The following is a 20,575-nucleotide window of genomic DNA, read 5'->3' as shown; positions in this document are numbered from 1 at the left end:
CAGTTTTCCACTTCATCTTCTCTTCCGAGAGAGGGGTCACCAATGCAAGGCTAACCCCTGAATGTCCTCTGGGGGAGGAGGCTCAGGTGTGTGCATCCCCAAGCAACCAAAAAAAGTGTGATGAATTCCAGAGATTTCCAGAGCTTTGGATCCAAGGGATGCTGGCGGTGCCTCCATGGAGCCCTGGAACTGGGAGAATCTGATGTCCCCTTTGAGATCTGGGGTGTCATCTTTTTGCTCTTTGGTGACCTTGGTCCCTGTGAAGCATTCGTCACATAGCAAGGTGCTTATAGTGAGCTCAGCCAGGGGTGCTGGGCAGGAGGCAGCCAGGGAAACCCTCATCTCTGCATCTGCCACTGTCTCCTTGGAGACGGGGGCTCCCCACATGTCCCCTCCCGGCATTAAGGCAGGGGATTGTTGGCACAGGATATCCAGGCCACTGGGGTGGGGGTGGCAGCTGGGGTCTTGGCCGTGAGGGGCTGTCCTGACAGGGGAGAGGGCTTGGCATGGGCATAGGGTGCTGCAAGGATCCAGCTTGTTGGTTTTGGCCACTTGGAATAGGTCTCAGGTCTTGGGGAAGGGACAAGGGGACAGAGACCTGGCCTGGAGGAGAAAAGGGAAGGATAGGCAGCTGCCTGCCTCCCCCCTTTTGAGGGGGTTTGGGATCTGGGAAGGAAGGGTTCTCTATTAAATTTTTTTCTTAGATACCCGGGTTTTGTTTGTAAGGTGTGCTTGATTCTTGACCCACTCTTCCCTCGAGGTCCCCTTGGTGTCCGACACTGAGGGGGGTTGGGGTGGATCCCTGTACCCTGGGGGGCTTCCTTTGGCTGGGTGGGGGAGGGGGCCCTCAGTCCCCAGGGCTGGGGTGTGCGGTCCCCTGGGGCTGGGGGGGTTGGAAGGCTCAGGCCTTGGAGAAGGTGGCAGTGGCTGTCGCGGTGCCTGGGGTAGCACCCGGCTCCTCAGCCCAGCGGTTCATGCAGCGGCGCCTGGCGTTCATGAAGAAGTTGCTGACGGTGTTGAGTTCCAGACCCAGCTGCTGCGAGATGGTGGCCTGCATCTCCTTGGACGGCCGCTTGTTCTCCTTGAAGATGGCGATCAGCGTGCGGCGCTGGAGGTCGGTGAACACCAGCCGCTGTTTCTTGGGCTGCAGAGCTCTCTCCTTCTGCTGGTCCTGCTCCTTGCGCTTACAGGCTGCGAGAGGGGACAGGGGTGAGAGAGGACACCACGGGGGGTGACAGAACACGGGGACCAGGGGGCAGAGCGCGGGGGTGGGGTGGGGGGCAAGGAATGGGGCAGGGATAAGGGATCAGGGGATACAGGGAGGAAGGGGACAGGAATGATGAGATGGGGCACCCGAGGAAGGAAGGGAAGCCAGAGAGATACAGAGTACAGGGCCAGGACCAGTCATGAGCGGGAGGGAGGTGGGCCAGGGACCGGGAGGGGAGAGCCAGGCACAGACAACCAAAACTGGAGGATGGGGTAGGGTAGAGAGACACGGAGTCACGCAGTGTGGGACAGACAAAGCATCTAGTTAACACGAATCACAGCCATCGCCCTCCAGCAAAATCTCGGAGGGATGAGGAGTCCTAGCTTCCTATCCACAATGCTCCCGGTTCCAGTCTCCCCAGTAAAGACTCCAGGCCCCAATATGGACCCCTCCCCCAAAGACTATGGCTAAGGTCGGGGGTGGGGCATACCCCGCTTATGAGCTGCCATCCCACCCGGAGGCCGTTTGGGGCAGGATGGGAACCTGCGACTGATCTGCCGGGGCTGACTATGAGATGGGTGTGTATCAAGCGGCAGCAATCAGAGCACAGTCCCCTCTACTGGGGGCCCAGTCCTGGTACTCCTGTGGGAATTGCCACCTCAGGTTCAGATGATGCTGAGTTCACAGGCCGGGACTGGTGCAAGCCATTCCCCCTCCCCCCTCCCCGCCCACCTAGAATCTCCCAGTGAGAGTTTGGGGGTGTGGTCAGGATGGAGCCCCGCCTAGAATTCTCCAGTGAGGGAGTTAGGGGTGTGGTCAGGGTGGAGCCCCACCTAGAATCCCCCAGTGAGAGGTTGGAGGTGTGGTCAAGATGGAGCCCCCCCAGAATCCCCAGTGAGGGGCTGGGGTCCTGGTCAGGGTGGAGCCCCGCCTAGAATCCTCCAGCGAGGTGCTGAGAGTGTGGCTTAGGGGTAGAGAGCCTACAAATTGAAGTTAGCATGTTTGCTAGGCACAGCCCACAAGCAGATAAGACAGATGCTCAGATAAGGAAGAAAGAGGGACAGTTTGTGACATAACTTAGGGGACAAAAGCACTTGCCACCCAGGCCTAGTGATGGAAGGTCAATTCCTGGAATTTGCATAAAGGTAGGAGAGAACCAACTCTAGAACATTGTCTTTGACTTCCACACGTGCTCCGTGGCATGTGTGCCCACACATTCATCACGCATACACACACCAAGAATAATAAATAAAATAATTATAAATATGTAGGTGTGAAGCTCAAAGGTTGCAGTCAGATTGACAGAATTTAGAATCACCCAGGTTTGTCTGCGGGGAATTACACCTGCTCACTGTGGAGGTGCCCGTCCCTGGGCTGGGATCCTGGACTAAGTGAGCCGAGCCCTAGCACGCAGGTTTCACTGTCCTCTGACTGTGGGTGTGGGCACACACACACACACACACACACACCCCGCTCCTACAACCTTTGCTTCCCCACAGTTACGAACCTGTAACCATCACTGAGTAAACCCTTCCTCCCTTGAGTGACAGGGAGGAAAGGACACCAGAACTGATGAATGACATCTTTGTAACATTTCAGCACCCTGAGGATACAAAATTTCCAACGCTTCCAAAAAGGAAACCATGGGGATATCCAGAATCAGGGTAGCGTTGGGGTCCTCAGAAGCTTGGAGACAGAAAATTCCCATGACAGGGCTGGAGGGAGCTCAGTGTTCAAGAGCACCGTTGCTCTTGCTGGGACCCAAGACCAGTTCTGGCTTTTCCTGGAATTGGCACACACAGAGACACACTCATGCACATAATTAAAAATAACAATAAGAGCCAGGCAGTGGTGGACAGATCTCTGTGAGTTCAAGGCCAGCCTGGTATACAGAGCTACACAGAGAAACCTTGTCTTGAAAAACAAAGCAAAGTAAAACAAAACAAAACAAAAAACCCCAAAACAAAACCAAATCTTTAAACTAAAGGTATATGCCACCCCAGCCTGGCATGAGTTCCAAAGGTCTTAATGAGTTGGCTGTGCATCCTGCTTGGGAGTGTCCCAGGAACTGGCACGCTCCAGGTGGCTCTAGGGTCTCCATGCTTGCATTCAGATGACTTTACATTTTTATTTTATTTGTGTGTGTGTGTGTGTGTGTGTGTGTGTGTGTGTGTGTGTGTAACTAGCTGCAATGCCTGCCCAAGCTAGAAGGGGCATCAGATCCCTCGGAGCGGGACTTACAGACAGCTGTAAGCTGCCTGATGTGGGTGCGGGGAACCAAATGCCACACTTTGCAGGAGCAACAGGAGCTCTAACTACTGAGCCGTCTCCACAGCCCTGAGCCTTCTTCACTCTCGCACAGTCCAGGACCCACACCCAGGCACTGGAGGCACACAAACAACAGTTCTTCCCACACAACAGGTCCCTCCCAGACTCACCCACAGCCACCCTGATCTCTGCTGTCCTCCACTAAGACTCCCTCCCCAGGTGGAGCTGGGTTGCTGCGAGTGGACATTTAAAACTGACTGTCTCCCCAGACAAGTTGCATGGTGAGGCCCTGGCTTCCATCCCGAGCCCCACATGAAAGCATATAGAGTTGGCAATGGTTACATGGTTGGAACACAGTGGCTGGATAGACAAAAGGATCCTCTCTTTGGGATTTGACTGTGCTACGATGCTCATAGGACGAGTGCTCATCTCTGGATGAGGACACAACTAATGTTAGCAAGGTGAGGGGAACAACAATAGCCCAAGCTTTTAAATTCCAGTGAAGGTCCACCCATCCATGCACCCATCCATGCACCCATCCACCCATTCATCCATCAACCCATCCATCCATCCACCCACCCATCCACCCACCCATCCACCCATCCATCCATCCACCCATCCATCCACCCACTCATCCATCCATCCACCCACCCATCCATCCATCCACTCATCCACCCATCCATTCATCCATCCACCCATCCACCCATCTGTCCACCCACCCATCCATCCATCCACCCATCCATCCATCCATCCATCCATCCACCCATCCATCCATTCCCCACCCATCCATCCATTCCCCACACATCCATCCATCCATCCACCCATCCATCCATCCACTCATCCACCCACCCATCCATCCATCCACCCATCCATCCATCCATCCATCCACCCATCCATCCATTCCCCACCCATCCATCCATTCCCCACACATCCATCCATCCATCCACTCATCCACCCACTCATCCACCCATCCATCCATCCACCTATCCACTCATCCATCTACCCACCCATCCATACATCCACCCACCTTCCCACCTAACAGTCTACTCCTAGACTGTTCAACAAGGACAGAAAGTAATGCAGATTTCCGAATACACAAGGTTTTCATGTCAAGAGATTTCTGTGGATCTGTTATTCCGTCCTTATGATACATTTTCTTTTTATTTACGCAGAGACTTAAGTCGTTGGCCTGGGGAGGCCCAGCCAGGGACAATCCTGGGAGGTGGAGAAGGTGCGGGTCCTATTGCTAAAGTGGACCCCAAGCCAAGGCTGGTGGATGACAGCATGAAGCCAGCACCCCCCCCCATTCAGTCTGACGACACTTGTTCACACAGACACGGCCTCGGCCCGGGCTGAGCCGCTTCCTGTCATCCATCTCCCACAGCGAAGAGGGGGGAAGACAAGGCTGCAGGGCTGAGCCAACCCAAGCCCCAGATTCGAGCCATTTCATTGTGATGGAAACAGCCTGGGACCAGGCAGAGGGAAGCATGAAGAGGATGGCCTCAGACTTACCCACCAGGCCAGGCCAGCTTTGCCCCAGCCACAGACTTTTCTAGGGCGCCCTTGGCTGGGTAATAATGTGGCCCCATCTCCACCTGAGAGGCAGCCTCAGCCTAGGCCAGGTTCTTCCTGTCACCTCTACAAATGCCATCTCCAGCGCCTTTCAAACATCTGCCCCCTCCACCCCTACTGCCTTCAACTCCACCTCCTCTTCCTCCCCGCCCCCTCCTCCCCCGCCCCCTCCTCCCCCTCCCCTCCCCTCCCCCCACCTGTCTCCCACCTTCCGCTGTCAGTCTCCCTCAGTCCCGCCCTCTCTCGCCCCATGGATGCTACCAATGGCCTGCTGCTCATCACCCCATCTCACACCCCTAACCTCTGCTGCAGTCGGGCTTACTGTCCTGTCATCCCCAGCATGATCCCCACCTCCGAGCTACTTCTCAGATTCAGCGCCAGGGGCTGCGGCCAGGCCCCAGCAGCCTTCCGTGCGTGGACAGAGAGATGACTCGTACACAGACTTGCCCACAGAGCCTCGGCAGCTGCGGGGCTGGAGCGGGTCTGCAGGCCCTCTTCTTTCAGTGGTAAAGCCAGGACACACAGCACATGCCACCAACAGACTCCTGTCACTCTGTGACCCTTGACCACCCCTTTGGTCAACACTTGCTTTTTTTCAAAACAGGGTTTTAGCAGGCAAGGTTTACTTTTATTATTTTTAACTTTGTGGCCTTTGATGGCAACAAACACCTCTAATCCCAGCACTTGGGAGGCAGAGGCAGGTGGATCTCTGCAAGTTGGAGGCCAGTCTGATCTACAGAGTGAGTTCCAGAACAGCCAGGGCTACACAGAGAAGCCCTGTCTTGAATGAATGAATGAATGAATGAATGAATGAATAAACAAATAAGGTTTGTGGATGTGACTGAGCTGGGGCGTATGCAGTGGAGGGGCGTCGGTCTGCTGGAGGTAGAGTCACAGGACTGGGAGCCACCGTGCAGAGCAGTCCTACACAGAGCCTTCCCTCCAGCCCTTCCTGTCTTTTGAGACAGGGCATCTGGCACGGACCTGGACCTTGTGTGTTAGAATAGACTGACTGGCCGGGCGTTGGTGGCGCACGCCTTTAATCCCAGCACTCGGGAGGCAGAGGCAGGCGGATCTCTGTGAGTTCGAGGCCAGGCTGGACCGACAGCCTCCAAAACAGAGAAACCCTGTCTCGTAAAACAAAAACAAAACAAAACAAAACAAAAAAAAGAATAGACTGACTGGGTCTGCACCCCAGGGTCTCCTGTGGCTGCCTCCACAGCCCACGACAAGCAAGTGCTGTTTTTTTTTGTTTTTCGACACAGGGGTTCTCTGTGAAGACCTGGCTGTGTCCTGGAACTCACTCTGTAGAGCAGACTGGCCTCGAACTCACAGAGATGCACCTGCCTCTGTCTCCCAAGTGCTGGGATTAAGGACCACGGCCAGGCCTAATGCCCACCTGCTAGTCCGTCGTCTTGCAGTTCCCGTTGTGTCCAGGGGAGGGCAGACGTCCCTGATCTATTGGGCTGTATTCTGGAGGGGGTAGGATTGGAGTCTAGGGTGGAATCTGCTTAGACCCCTGGATTTGCATGCTGGGTGCCTGAGTTTCTTGATTTTCTAGAGTTACTTGGGAACACAGATCACCCCAGGTCCTGTTCTGTGGGTTTCCTGGTGGGTCTCCCCTTTTCCCATTGCTAGGGGGTGGCAGAAAATTGTTAAATGAATTGTGGGAGAGGCTCCCCTGTCTCTGTGAAAAGTTGAAATGTGGGTCGCATTTCTCATGTTGCCATGTGGACCCATTAGTAAGATCTCACACTGTCAGCTGCCCTGGGGTCTTCCCCTTTAGGAACGGGAGAAACTATGACTAGGTAGCCCCTACACATCCTTTAAAGCCCACAGCAATGGCTGCTGTACTAGGAAGCCCTTCCCTTCACCTCCTGCAGAGCAGTGGCTCCATCCCTGTAAAAACTGGTCCCAGGGCCATGGCTCCGTGGGTAGGGTGCTTGCCGAGCATGCGTGAAGCCCTGGGTTCCATTCCCAGCATTAAAGAAAACATGATGCTGGGCATTGGTGGCGCACGCCTTTAATCCCAGCACTCGGGAGGCAGAGGCAGGCGGATCTCTGTGAGTTCGAGGCCAGCCTGGTCTACAGAGTGAGTTCCAGGACAGCCTCCAAAACAGTACAGAGAAACCCTGTCTCGAAACCCCCCCCAAAAAAAGAAAGAAAGAAAGAAAGAAAACATGACGAGGCTCATGCCTGTGCTGTCTCCTCTCAGTCCTGCAGAAGACACAATCTGTTCAAGGTCCATCCTTGACTACATAGGGAATTGGAGACCAGCCTGGGCTACAAAAGACACTGCTTCGAAATTAAAAGAGAGAGAGGAAATAAGGAAAGTATCCAGGTGTCCCTTCCCGCCCCCCCACCGTGTGCGCCTTGCCTCACAGGTGCCCGCGTTACTGTCTCCCATCCCCTTTCTCCCTGTGTGGCTGCCCCCATCTGTCCACCCAGGCTATGAGCAGTGGCCCGGCTGTCCCCTCCCTGCAAGCACGTCACTCTCACTCCGGCAGCCGACAATTCAATACGAGCCTGGTCTCCGGCTGGGATGATGGCCGGTTTCCTTGGCGACAAGTCCTGCCCCACCATGAGCTTGCAGGGTTGGGGCAGGTGTTGGACCAACGATCCCTCCCCACCATGGTGACTCAGCCCAGCCAGGCTGAGCTCCCTGCAGCTCTTCCCAGGGCTGGGTGACTCTGCAGGGTCACAAGTCCCCAGCACGTTTAGAAAGGCGGTTCCATGGGCAGGAGGGCTGGGGCGCCTCTAGCAAGGACCCGCTCCCCTCCCCCACGTCCCGCTGCCCAGGTCCCCTTGGTGCCAGGGTCAGATCGGTCCCACCTCCCGCCCTCCCTCGGGCCTGCCCCCCTGCGCTCTCCCACTCGCTCCTTCCCAGAGGATTTTAATGTCCCCATTTTTCAAAGTCTTATCTGGAACCGACCGTCTGCAGCCACCTGGTCTGCCCCTTGCAGATCAGGGTCCTGGGGAGCTGGAGGGTCACAGGGTGGGGACAGCGGGGCAGCCAGGAGCCTCTCCTACTTTGCTAAGGAGCCCCCCACGGATCACTTCATCCAGGTGGTAAACCGAGTCAACAAACAGCACACCGCTCTCAAACTTGGAGATAGATAGACTCAGGTAACCCAGGTTGGTCTCCAACTCACTACGCAGCCGAGGATGAGCCAAACCCGAACGTGCTCAGTGGGCTCCCTCCGCCCGCCCGCCTTGGCCCGCCCCCTCCTTTGTCACTCTTGAAACCCACGCTGCCCCAGAACTCCGGGCCACCCTCCGGGCCCCCCCAAGCGCTGAGCCGCCAGATGTGTGCCGCCGCCAGGCTGAGCCTTGACGCTTAAAGAGTCGTTTGCCAGAGACACGGCGGGCGGCAGCGGGGAGAAGAATTAGAAAAAGATGGCTGGAAAGGAAACAGGTGACTCGGAAACTAGGGAGGCTGACCCAGAACAGGCTGGGCAGCGAGTGAGCAGATCAATTGTTAGTGAATTAATCCACTGATAAGCGCTCCATGTCCCCGGAAGTGCGTCCTGCCACCCAAGGGTGACCACAGTTTCCAAACACCCGACTGTGGGCAGGACCGAACAAAGAGAAGGCCGTGGACTAGTGGGCCGCTGAGAGAACCAAGGAAATTCTTCTGCTGAGCACCCCGCGGGGCCATGCAGAAGAATAAAAAGAATAATAATAAAATAATGGATATGGTGGCGCAGGCAAGGAGACTAGGAGTTCAAGGTCATCTTCAGTCACACTTTGGGGGGAGGTGTTGAAATCAACTTGGGCTACAGGAGACCCTGTCTCAAAAAACAAAACAAAACAAAAATACAGATCTTTGAAAGATGTGTGCTGTGCGGCCCCGGGGAGGAGGAGGAGGTTCAAGAGCAGCCGGCACGGGGGAGAGGCCGGAGAGCTGCGCCCTCTCCCAGCAGCGGGGACCCCCAGGCTCTCTGCCCAGCCAGTGCAAGAACCTAGGGTCTTGAATTTCGGGGCTCCAGAGCTGGGAGCCTCCCAAGGGCCAGAGGACAGTGTTGGTGTTGGGCGCGCCCCGGCTCTGGACATTGGGGGGCACCAGCTCAGAGGGGGCACCGGCTCAGAGAGGGGCACCGGCTCAAGGGGACAGGACACACCGGCTCAGAGGGGGGCACCGACTCAGGGGGATGCACCGGCTCAGGGGGATGCACCGGCTCAGAGGGGGGCACGGGCTCAGAGGGGGGCACCGGCTCAGGGGGACGCACCGGCTCAGGGGGATGCACCGGCTCAGAGGGGGGCACCGGCTCAGAGGGGGCACCGGCTCAGAGGGGGGCACCGGCTCAGAGGGACAGGACACACCGGCTCAGAGGGGGGCACCGGCTCAGAGGGACAGGACACACCGGCTCAGAGGGGGATGCGCCGGCTCAGAGGGGGGCACTGGCTCAGGGGGGGCACCGGCTCAGAAGGGGCGCCTCTGGGTGTGAGCAGGAGGTGTGAATCGCCCACTAGCAGCTTGGGCACAGCCTCAGACTGAGCACTCATGTACCCCAACAACACCGTGTCCCCAGGCCTCTTCCCCTGGGGTCCCAGCACAGGCTTCTACATCCCCATCCGGTCCCGATTCTCTTTCTGTCTTTTCAAAATGACCATAATTCTGTAAGTCCCTCAACGGTTCCTGCTCGTGTTCACTGGCGTGACTTACAGAGGAGGGAGGGTCTGGGTCATTCGGTCTAGGGGAAACTGAGGCAGCAGGTGTCATAGAACTGCCTGAGGGTCACATGGACCTTTCACTCGCCCCCCTCCGGGTGCAGCCCGGCTCCTCCCCCTCCAGCACAGTCTAGGGTATTGATCACAGTCTATTTTTAATTAAAAACTTGATTCAAACCAGCTTGAACCTCCCTGGTTAAAGCCAGGCTGTTCACAGGCTGATACAAAGAGGCCACAGGGGCCAGCCTAGCTTCCGGCAGCCACCTCACCTGTCCCCCAGCAATGTCCTCCCCTATTCATGCAGGACTGAGGGAGTTACAGACTGTCCAGGGAAGCTCCTTCTGCATCTTAGGGGCTCTGCCAGGTGTGTCAAGAGTCCCCAAGGCAGCCATGAACCCTCAGTCCCAGAGGGGCATGAAGCCAAGAGATCAGCCCAGAGGAAACAGTCACTGGTGATTCAGACAGAGCGGTGGTGGCTGGGAGGGGTCTACAGCTGGGCAACGTCTTAGTTCAGGCTAGAATTTAGTCGAAAGGGGCTTAAGCTTTTTGTGGATTTTAAAATTACATTTGTTTTGTTTTTCCAAGTCAGGGTTTCCCTGTGTGGTCTTGGCTGTCTTCAAACTGGCTCTGCAGCCCGGGCTGGCCTCGAACTTAGAGATCCGCCTGTCTCTGCCTCCCGAGTGTTGAGATTAAAGGTGTGTGCCACCACTGCTCAGCTAAAACTGCATTTTGTTTGGTGTGTTTAGAAATGTGGCTGGGGATCACCAACTTATGGAGGTCAGAGGGCGACTTGCAGGAGTGGCTCTGCTCCCGCTATGCGGGTTCCCAGGACTGACCTCAAGCCCTCAGACTGGAGCGGTCTTTCCCCATTAGCCAAGTAAAATCCCCCTCAAGGAGAACGAAGGGTTCAGAGGTCAGCACAGCCTCTCACCAAGCAGACATGTCTACCAGACTCCGGTGTGGTCACAGGAAGTGGCTACTGGGTCTAGAGGGAGGTGTGAGCTTGGCCACAGACACAGGCTCAGACCTATCCTGGGACACTGGCATCAGGGGGGATGGTTTTCCAGGAAGTCACAGTCCCATTGAGTCAGACTGAAGGAAGCCAGCCTTTCTCCTTCCCCAAGGGTCTCTGGGGACTCTTAAACGGTGTGTGCCTGTGCATACCGTGTGAGTGTGTATGTGTGTACGCAAACCTCAAAGCCTCTACTGTGACGTTGACAGTGGCAGAGTGTTACACCAGCTACTGCACAGTAAGGCACCATGACTTTCCCTCGTGTCCAAGAGACACCTACCACACACACAGCTGGTGTCCTGGGCCTTTATCTCCTTGTTTCTTTTTTTTTTTTTTTTTTTTTGTTTTCTTTGTTTTTGAGGCAGGTTTCTCTGTATTGCTTTGGAGGTTGTCCTAAACTCACTCTGTAGACCAGGCTGGCCTTGAACTCACAGAGATCTGCCTGCCTCTGCCTCCCAAATGCATACCTCCTTGTTTCTACAATAACCTAGAGCCGCTGCCTAGAAATCCCAAGTGAGGGGCTGAGGGCGTGGTCAGCGGTTGGGCGTTTCCTTAGCATGCAGGAGGCTTTGGGTTGCAGAGCTGTGAGAAAGTCTTAAATCATTCCATTGGAATCTTTGGGGGACTAGCAGACCCACAGGCCCCTTATCCTGAGCAGACCCTGTGCTCAAGGGCAACCATTTTAGGACTGCCAGCATCTCCTTGACGATGGTTCGCAAAGGCCTTGTACAGGTCTGCCACTCATAGCCCTGAGAACATGTTCTCCAGGTGCTGTGTCTCCTCCGTGGCCCCTGTGGGCTTGTACCACCCACCTAGTCCCTTCCCAGAGTCCCTGCCGCTCCCTGAGGGGCTTATGTAACTGTGTCCATTTCTCAGACTAGGAAACTGAGGCTGAGACCTTTGTCTAGAATCAGTCAAGGATGGGACAGAGTGCCATGTCTAAGTATGACCTTGTACAAGTCTTTCTACCCTTTGAGGGGCTGTAGCCACCTGTGTGTGTGGAGCTGCGGTGTCTGTTGGAGTATCTGAGGTTTACACAAAGACTCCAGGCCTTTACAAAGGAGAGGCCGAGCTGTAGCTCAGTGGGGAGAGTCCGGGTGATGGGCACGAGGCCCTAGGTTCAGCCCAGCACCACATAAACCAGATATGAGGTTCCTGTCTGCCATCCCAGCAGCCATGAGCTGGAGGCAGGAGTCTCAGCCCTGTCTCAACGGCAAGAGCAAGGGACCCACAGCCTGCCAGGGGAGGGACCAGGGAGCAGGAAGAGAGCCCCAGGCGGTTAGCCCCCTTTATCCTCCTGCTGCCCCAGGCCTCCCTGGCCTCTGCATTGGCCCCATGTGGACCTTAAGGAGATCCAGCGTCCCCAGACCCTGATCAGGTTCTCTCCCATGCTCTTTGCCCTTCCCAGTGTGTAGTGTCCCTGGGGTGCAGGAGACTGGAGAAGGGAGGGTGTGTGCATGTGGAGGGTGTGTGTGTGTGTGTGTATGTATGTGTGGTGTGTTCATGCATGTTTGTATGGTGTGTGCTGTATGTGTGTATGCATGGTGGTGTGTGTGTGTGTGTCTGTATGGTGGTATGGGGTATGTAGTATATGTGTGGTGTGTGTATGGTATGTGGTGTGTGCTAGTGCATGTGTATAAATTCCTGTCCCTTTGAATATCTTATTATGTATGTATATTTTTCTGATCAGTTACAAAAAAAAGATTTTTCAGTCCAGAGTTGCAATTCAAACAATATTTGAAGCCGACCGAAGCTATCGACCTGGCGCACGGTGATGAATCACAGACGGTAATTCGAATTCATCGACCGCCCCACCCGCCAGGAGCCGCCCCTCCCCCAGCCCTGCTCCCATAATCACAGTTTGCTGCTGTCGCTGGGGTGTACGCGGGGCGCAGTTCAGAGAGGGGCTCTGGAGTGGGGTTGGAGCAGATGCAAATGTCCCCCCAGAATGGCGGGAAAGCGTTTGGGGGGGCTGCACTGGACCCTCAATGGCTCCTCTCCATACACACAATGCATATTTTACACTAGGGGAAACTGAGGCATGCAGAGGCCAACAAGGACCAGGAGCAGCCAGAGGACCCCATCTGGAACTCGAGCCCTGTTGACTGCCATGTTCCGTTCCCTTTGTCTCAGGCCTTTCTCTCTCTTTCTGCTCTGTCTCTTTCCCGGTCCCTCCATCCCCCTTTTTTCTCCATCTCTCTCTTCCTCTGTCCTCTCTTCTCTGTCTCTTCTCTTCTACCTCTCTTCCCTCTCCATCTCTCTCTCCTCTGTCTGTCTACCTGTCCATCTGTCTGTCATCATCTCCCTGTCCCCCCCCCCCTTCCCAGTCCCTTTCTCTCCCTGCTTTTGGGCTTTGCAGGACACTCTCAGGTTGGTAGCATTGGGGACAATGTTTTCCCAGTGAGGCTGGGACTTGCAGGGAGAGTTTTGCTCATGGGCTCAAGGTTCAATTTTGCCGTGAGTGGGTGAGGGACAGGGGAGTGATGCTCAGGTCTGGCAGGGGTGTGAGAACACCCGAGGCTGTCACTGAGACCGTATGTAGTATGTACGTTGAAGGGATTCGCCTGGTCGCCTCCACCATCCCCTTAACGCCACAATTTACCGCCACTTAACTGCTTTTCATTTGTGCAGGAACCAGAACTAAAGGCCTGGGCTGGGGCCTAATGACCCCGGCCAGTCGGCTGCCACTTCTGACTCCAGAGGGCTGCATTATACTGGAGCTCAGGCCACAGTGCCACATGGACCTGGAGCAGGCCAGGTCTCCCATCTCCGTTATCTAAACAGTCTACGCAGAAGGATACCACCTGTGAGCGCTCACCCACCTCGGGCTCTCCTGAGGGGCCGCAAGCTTCCAGCTCACACACACAGTCCCAGGGAGGAGAAGGGGGTCACTGTGGTCGCAGAAGGCAAGGACAAGTCTGGCCTCCGTCTCCTCTCTGTGATAACGGAGCATTTTCAGGGGAACACGGGGCTGGTGGCCTTGGTGAGGACTGAATTTAGACTGAAGGCTCTGAGTCCTGCACTCGAGTGATGTCCCAAGGCACCTGCGGCACAGCTGTCCTTTGTGTGGTGACTGATTGAAACACTGTTCCCAACCACCAAAGACACTGAAGGTGACAGGTGAGTGTGGCATGGGTTCCGGGTACACAATGTCTCTTGGATACGTGACCAGGAGAGGAGGCTTTGCTTTTAGAATTCACAGAACACACTTTGGTGACAGCCACCCAGCAACTTGTGGTCCGGAGCTGCACTGGTCCCTGGCAATCCTACCTGAGGACACTCAGCGAGGTGCAGGGAGGGGCTGTGGTTGAGACACCTGTGGTCAGGTCACCAGCACAGGACTCTTCAGATAACCCTGTGTTTATCTCCTAATGTCCTCTAGCAGGTCCCTAGGATTCCCAGCCCGAAATATCCCAAAGACAGACGTATCACTTATCTAAGAACCTGAGACACCCAAGGAAAGGGACGCTAAGGCGGGCTGTGCGAGGCTGCACAGTGCGATTGGAATGTGCGGACAGAGCAGGTGTCAAGGGCTTCAACCAGGCCGGCTCCTATCCCCCCTCTACCGCCCAACACCCCCTCTTCTGTTCACCCCCTCACGCTTGCAGGATAGCCTGGGGATACAGTCAACCCGGTGCTCCGCTCCTGCCTCAGGGGCGCCTCACTTGAGCCCCGGCTGCCCCGCCCCTCTCTGTGTTTGTGAGCAGAGGGATCGATGAGGCGTTGGAAACCGCTATTGTCCCTGGAACGGGGTACACAGCTCCCTTCCCACCATGCCAGAGAAAAATGCTCAGCCTAGACCACCAGCTCTCTGGCACCCCGCAAACACACAGGATGTGGGGTCCCCGATACCCCCTATGCACTTGGAGATACAGTAGGAGGGGACAGGTTAGACCGAAGGAAGAGACAACGGTCCCCTAGGGGCTGGCTGGTATGCCTGTGTGGGAGAGACTCAGGCAAGACGAGAGGGAAGAAAAGAATAAAGAGAGGCTGGATTGGGAACCCGAGCGCCAGTCCAAAGAGAGCGACAGCAATTTGTCCCGATGGGATGGAGAGAAGTAGGGACAGAGAAATCAGAGAGAGCAAGGCCCGGGGAGGCACCAAGGGTGTGAAGGCCTCTCTGGTGGATGCCACCGAGCCCAGGGTCCCATAGGCCGCCCCTCCCCCATCTCAAATGACCTTTGCCAGCGGCCGGGAGGCGGGGAGGGGGGACTAGCAGATCGATCAGCGGCAGGGGCTGAGCTGCACAGGAAGAAAGCTTGGTGCTGGTGCTGAGGCTGGGGACCCAGCGGTGGCCAGGCCTTGTCTGAGCGTAGTCAGCCACCTGGCGCTTTGTGACTGGGCATAGTGAGGCACCGGTGGGCCTTCTTTAAGGGTGGCTGGGGAGGAGGGGAGTGGTACCTTCTGGTCTCTGGGGACACACAGGATCACGAACCCAAGGAGTGTACAACACCCCCCCCCGCGCGCGGACACACACACACACACACACACACACACACACACACACACACACACACACATGGAGCTACGCGAGGGCTGCTTTGGTTTAGCCCCAAACACGCTAGACACTCTACACAGTACCCCACAGAGCAGGGAAGGCGACAACGGTGCAATTACCCTCTATTAGCGATGGTGCAAAAGGTCGGCGCAACAGACCCTAGGTCAGGGGACCGCCCCTCCCCAGCCAACCCAGAGGCACTATCCAGGGCTCTAAATAGTCAGTCTCTCACCCCGAGCCAGCAGTGTTCCCCAGGGTCAAGCCTCCGGGGCCCTCGTCCCTACCTGCCAGGCGCAGCGCCGACATGCGCTGGAACTCGGGCTCCTGCAGCCACTTCCACATCCTGCGGAAGGTCTCGCGGCCGGACTTGAGCTTGCTCCAAGGCTTGGGGTTGCGCAGCAGGTCGGAGAGCGTGCCCTGCGAGCGGCACAGGATGCGCTGCGCGAAGATGGCCTGCGGGATGCTGTAGCGCTTCAGCTCGGCGGTGATGCGCTGGGCCACCTCTTTGGTGTTGATCTCTTCGGCTGCCGCACCGGCTCCCGGGCCGCCGGCGCCCCCGCCAGCGCCCCCGCCCCCTCCAGGACCACCGCCGCCTGAGTGAGGCCCGTGCGCCCCGGCCGCGGCCAGCCCGCCCAGCGGAGCCAGCAAACCCGCGGCCGCCCCGCCAGCTGCCCCGCCGCCTCCCGCGCCGCCGCCACCTCCAGGCAGCCCTCGGGCCAGCGCGTCCTCCGCGCGCCCCAGCAGCGCGGCGTGTGGCTCGAAGGCGGCGGGTGGCAGTAGTTTGTCCCCGGCCAGGTGGCCCGGAGCCCCGTAAGCTGCGAGCGGCGGCGGCGGAGGCGGTGGCGGCTGCGGGGCGCTGTGCAGAGCCGGGGGCAGCGCGCTGGGCAGCGGGGACAGTGGCGACCCCATGGTGGGCAGCTCCTTGCCGTAGGGCCCGTAGAGGTGGCCCACCGAGGCCAGTGCCGCCCGCTCGTCGCGCATGAGGGTGAAGCTGCCGCTCACGCTGGCTGCCAGGCGCTGCGGAGGGGGCGGTGGCGGCCCGGTGGCCGGGTGAGGGTGAGCGTGCGGATGGCCTCCGTGCGCCCCGGCCACCGCGTGCTGGTGGAACTTGTCGGCCACGGCGGCCAGCGGCGGCAGGTGCTGCAAGGGCGTGAGTGTGGTGTAAGTGCCACCCAAACCTGGGGCCTCACACGCCATGCCCATGGCCGGGTGCAGGGGACCAGCCAGCTCTCCACGGAAGTCGGGGCCACCACCCGCGGCCCCTGCAGCCCCCGCGCCCCCGGCGCCCCCGCCCCCGGCGCCACCACCGTCCAGCAGACTAGCCATGCCCGCCACCAGGCCCGGGCGCCCCGATGCCACCAGGCTTCGGTGTTGGGCCGCGGCGGAGCGCGCGTGGCCAGGGCTCAGTAGCTCTCCAGCTTGAGCGTGTGTCACCCCGTGCAGCCCCCCGAGGCTCTCCAGGCTCAGCTCCATCCTAGGTGCCCCCTCTGTGCGCGCTCAAGGCCGCAGCATGGTCCCCACGCACTGGCCGACGCTCCAGGTGGCGGCGGCTGCTGTCCCACTCTCTCAGTGTTCTCGCCCGGCTTCGGCTGCCGCGAGCAGCGGCCACCAGGATGTGGCGGGGCGGCCGCCGCCGGCGCCCGGGCCAGGGTCTGACGTCAGCGCCCCCGCCCATCGCTCCGCCTGCACCCGCCAAACCCCCTGGCGCTCCAGGCTGGCTCCCCCGGTCTCCCCATTCTGTTGGCCCCGAGAATCCAATGGATTGGCGGCGGGGGTGGGGGTCCCTGGGGGCGCCCTAGCTGGTGGGGCTGGGTGTGTGTCTCATCTCTGAGCCTCTGATTCTCTGGCCCTCTATGTCCATCCCCCTGAGTCCTTGGAGTGTGACCACATGTGCCCCCTCAACTCTGGTGACACCCTGCCGGAAAGACGAGGCTCTTTTTCAAGCTCGACCCTGTATGGACGTAAAATACTTCTTTGGGGGTGAAGTGGCGAAATGAGGTGTAAGCTCAAGGAAAAGCAGCTGTCTGGGACTCAGTTTCCTCAGGTGTGGGGTGCGATTGCCGGCCTGGGGGCACCCAGAAATCCCTCTCAGTGCCAATGTGAATCTTTAGTGCCAGAACTAGGGAGTTAGAGTCCAGCCCGGTCGACACAGCAAATTCCAGTTCAGTAAAGGGTACATAGTAAGACCTTCCATCAAAACAAACAGAAAACCCTCTCAGTGTGTGTGTGGGGGGCGCGTGGTGGCATGGAGGTTCACGTCTTTAATCCCAGTACTGGAGAGGGAGAAGCAGGCGGAACATGCTCGCCTGCTCTACAAATCCAGTTCCAGGACAGCTAGGGCTACATAGAGAAGCCCAGTCTCAGTTTTTTTCCCCCTCCTGGGTTTGAGGGAGCCTAGGAACTCTCCCTCTTCAGCCTTTAGACAGGGGAAGGAGGGAAGATCACAAGGGGGACGCCCTACAGAGCCTAAGCACCTGAGACCAAGATTCTTCTTCTTGGATGGCAGAGAAGAGTCCTAGAGTGGTCCAGAGTCTAGGTCAGGAGGGGCCCTTACCTTGTCCCAGCTCAGCGTCTCTCTCTGTCTCTGTCCCTCTCTCCCCTCTCCCCCCTCCCTTTCCCTGCTCACTGTCTAGAGGAACTGCTGGGGTCCATTCCGGAGCCAGAGGGGCCCATCTACAGGGAGAGGGCCTAGTGCAGTAAAAAGATGGCTTCCTACTCACAGGAAGGCGTCTGCTCCCACCAGTGGCTTGGATTTGGACTGTTGGGTTGAAAAAAACAAAAGCAACAGTCCATGGACACACGGAGGATGTGTGGCAGGTATGCTGTGTCCTCCTCGCTCCAGGCTTCACAAGCCCCTTCATTTTCCGTTCCTCAGTTTCCCTTTCTACTCTGCCCCCCCCCCCCCGCCTCCACAGGAGCAGAGGAGCTGTAGATGGAGGAAGGTGTGTGAGTGTGTGGGTCACACTCAGGGGTTCCTGCTCTCGAAACCTTGGGTGGACAGGGCAAAAAGGGACAGGGTGCTTAGAACTCAGCGTTTATTAAGTTCCAGCTGTTTCAAGCCCCAGAGGGTGAAGAGGCTCTTCATGTCACACACTGCTGCCCGGGTCCCCCGTGGGGTGGGGGTGGGGGCTGGAGATTGCAGAGGGGACTCTTCTCTGTTTGTTTTTATCCAACCACCTTCCCCAAAGGTCAGAAGCCTTGGGGTCTTCTGTCTGGTGTGTCTGGACAGCTTGTGGGTACACCCACCATGCAGGTACAATGATGAGGGTGTGGAGAGGGCTGGTGTCATCACTGGGGTACCCTCTCCAGGTGGTGATGAGGTGGGGTACAGGCTCACAGTCAGGTCTGAGGTCCCCAATTGTACCCTGCAACGTTACAGATAATTAAAAATAATCGTGGGGTGTGGCAATCAATCCACCACCATTAACCATAGCATCCAGGGCTCAGGGAAGCAAGGAGTACTGCAGGCAGGCACCAGGGCTGCGTGGGTGCTTACGAATGGAAAAACAAAAGATAACCAGAAGCCCTTTCAAAAGCTAGCCCCCAAGGCTCCTTTGGAGGGGGTCGGGGTGACGCAGCCCCTGTCTTCACTTCCTCTTGTGGTATTTTTTGTTTTAAATGATAACCAGGCCGCTTTTCCTCCTGACAAAGGAGGAATCCATTTTGAGGGGGAAAAGAGGTGAATGGGTGGCTTTGAGATGCGGGGGAACCCCTTCTTTCTGCTGAATAGGAACACCCTTAGGTGCCACACGCCCCCTTTCAAACTGCCTAGACTTAGACGGGGCCTCTCAGCCCGGAGGGAATTTATCCTGGCTTGTGCAGCCTGTGCTTAAATCTTCCCTGCCGGATCTGTGTTCCCTCTGAGAGGTGGAAAAATCGAGGGGGTCCCTTCAGAACCGAACTATGTCTCCCCCAGCCCCAGAACTGCCCCCCACATTAGTAATTAGTAAAATAGGATTGACTGGGGCCACAGGGCACGCGGGTGGCCGAGCTGGATCGATTCTGGGTCATTAGCAAATTGAGGGTGGAGGAGGGGTGGGCTGGAGGGGGGCAGGGCATCCTCTATCTCCATTCCCCATCTCCATCCCCGTGGGGACTGAGGACCACTTCTGGAAGCTCTCGGTGGGCCTCAGTATCTCCTCTGGGAAAAGCCGAGATGGAGTCCAGGAGTCCCCCGGGTGTCTCCGAAAGCGCTGGGCTGCACCAAGCTCAGATCCGCCATCTCTGTGCTCAGGCCAAGTTTGAGAGATTTCGCGGGCTCGATTAACCTGAGGGCTGTGAGGGTCGGATCAGCACAGCGGCGAGGGTGTTGGGGACCTGCACGGGCTTCGCGGGAGCAGCAGAAGCCTCTTCGCCTCTCTTTCTGATGCCCTCATTTTAGCTAAAAAAGGATGCGGGGACTTGGATCACCCAAAGTTGTCCCTCGGAGGCGGGCCCCGCAGTCCCCGCTGCCAGACCTCGCTTTGTTCCCCCACGGAAATGAGAGTTCTCAGCAGCGGCACACCTGTCCCCGCTGTTCACCCGGGACTCTGGCAGCTGGCTGACTCCTCCAGAGCTGGAGCTCCCGCGGGCCAGGCTGTCCTCAAACCCGCAAGCCCTGCAAATCTGTTCGATGCGTCTCAGCGCCTGCCCTCCGTTGGGAACGTGCTGAGAGTGTGAGCAGCACGAGCCGCGGACAGAGAAGGGATGTCCGGCCTGGGTGGTCCCGGGGTTTTCTGTCGGGTGTGGGGTTGCACACGTATCCCGAGTATGGTGCATCGGGGATCACCCGGGGTGCACACGGCACCCCGAGATCCCTGCACCGCCTGGGCCTATGCCTGCTTCGCTGGTGGCAGCTCCCAGGGGCTGTTCCGAGACAGCTGCTCCCGATCGATTCCCGAAGGCCCCGCGTCTCCATCGAATCCCCATCGCTCTGGGCTGCGCACTGCGCAAACACCCGCTTGTCCGCAGCGGCCCCGGGGGCTGCTCTACTGCTCGCCGCCGGTGCGAGGACCTCAGGCGTCACTCCATCCTCAACCCTTCAAATTTCCAGGGGCGCAGCGAGGGGGGAAGACACCCATCCTCGACCCTATCAACCCCACCACCCTGCTTTGACTCAGTTTCCCACCCAGAAAGCGGCTCCTGGCTCTATAGGACCCCAGAGGAGAGAGGGGGCCCAGTGCAGCTCTCTAAGCCACCTGCTGCTTCCCTTCCCTCTCTGACAGGGTCTCCCGCAGCTCAGGGTGGTCTCGCCCTGGCTCCTGACCCTGCTGCCTCCTCCTAGGGTGAGGACGCCACAGCCCACTTGTCTCCAACAGCCCACTTGTCTCCAATCTCTGCACACTGAAGTCGGGGAAAACGAACTGGT

At 57.7% G+C, this 20,575-nt stretch overlaps 1 protein-coding gene across 1 annotated transcript; it reads right to left on the bottom strand.

Annotated features, from left to right (window-relative positions):
* Positions 1-901: 901 nt before the first annotated feature.
* Positions 902-16,701, bottom strand: Onecut3 (one cut homeobox 3). The gene is made up of 2 exons (XM_040739386.1): positions 15,513-16,701; positions 902-1,191 (listed from the first exon to the last, which is right to left on the bottom strand). The coding sequence occupies exons 1-2, from the start codon at positions 16,699-16,701 to the stop codon at positions 902-904; spliced, it is 1,479 nt and encodes a 492-aa protein (XP_040595320.1).
* Between the last annotated feature and the right edge of the window lie 3,874 nt (positions 16,702-20,575).

The sequence above is a fragment of the Mesocricetus auratus genome, unplaced genomic scaffold (assembly GCF_017639785.1).
Source record: "Mesocricetus auratus isolate SY011 unplaced genomic scaffold, BCM_Maur_2.0 Super-Scaffold_100676, whole genome shotgun sequence".
Taxonomy (NCBI): domain Eukaryota; kingdom Metazoa; phylum Chordata; class Mammalia; order Rodentia; family Cricetidae; genus Mesocricetus; species Mesocricetus auratus.
The sequence above is the reverse complement of the archived record's forward strand: the minus strand, read 5'-3'. Positions and strand labels throughout refer to the sequence as shown.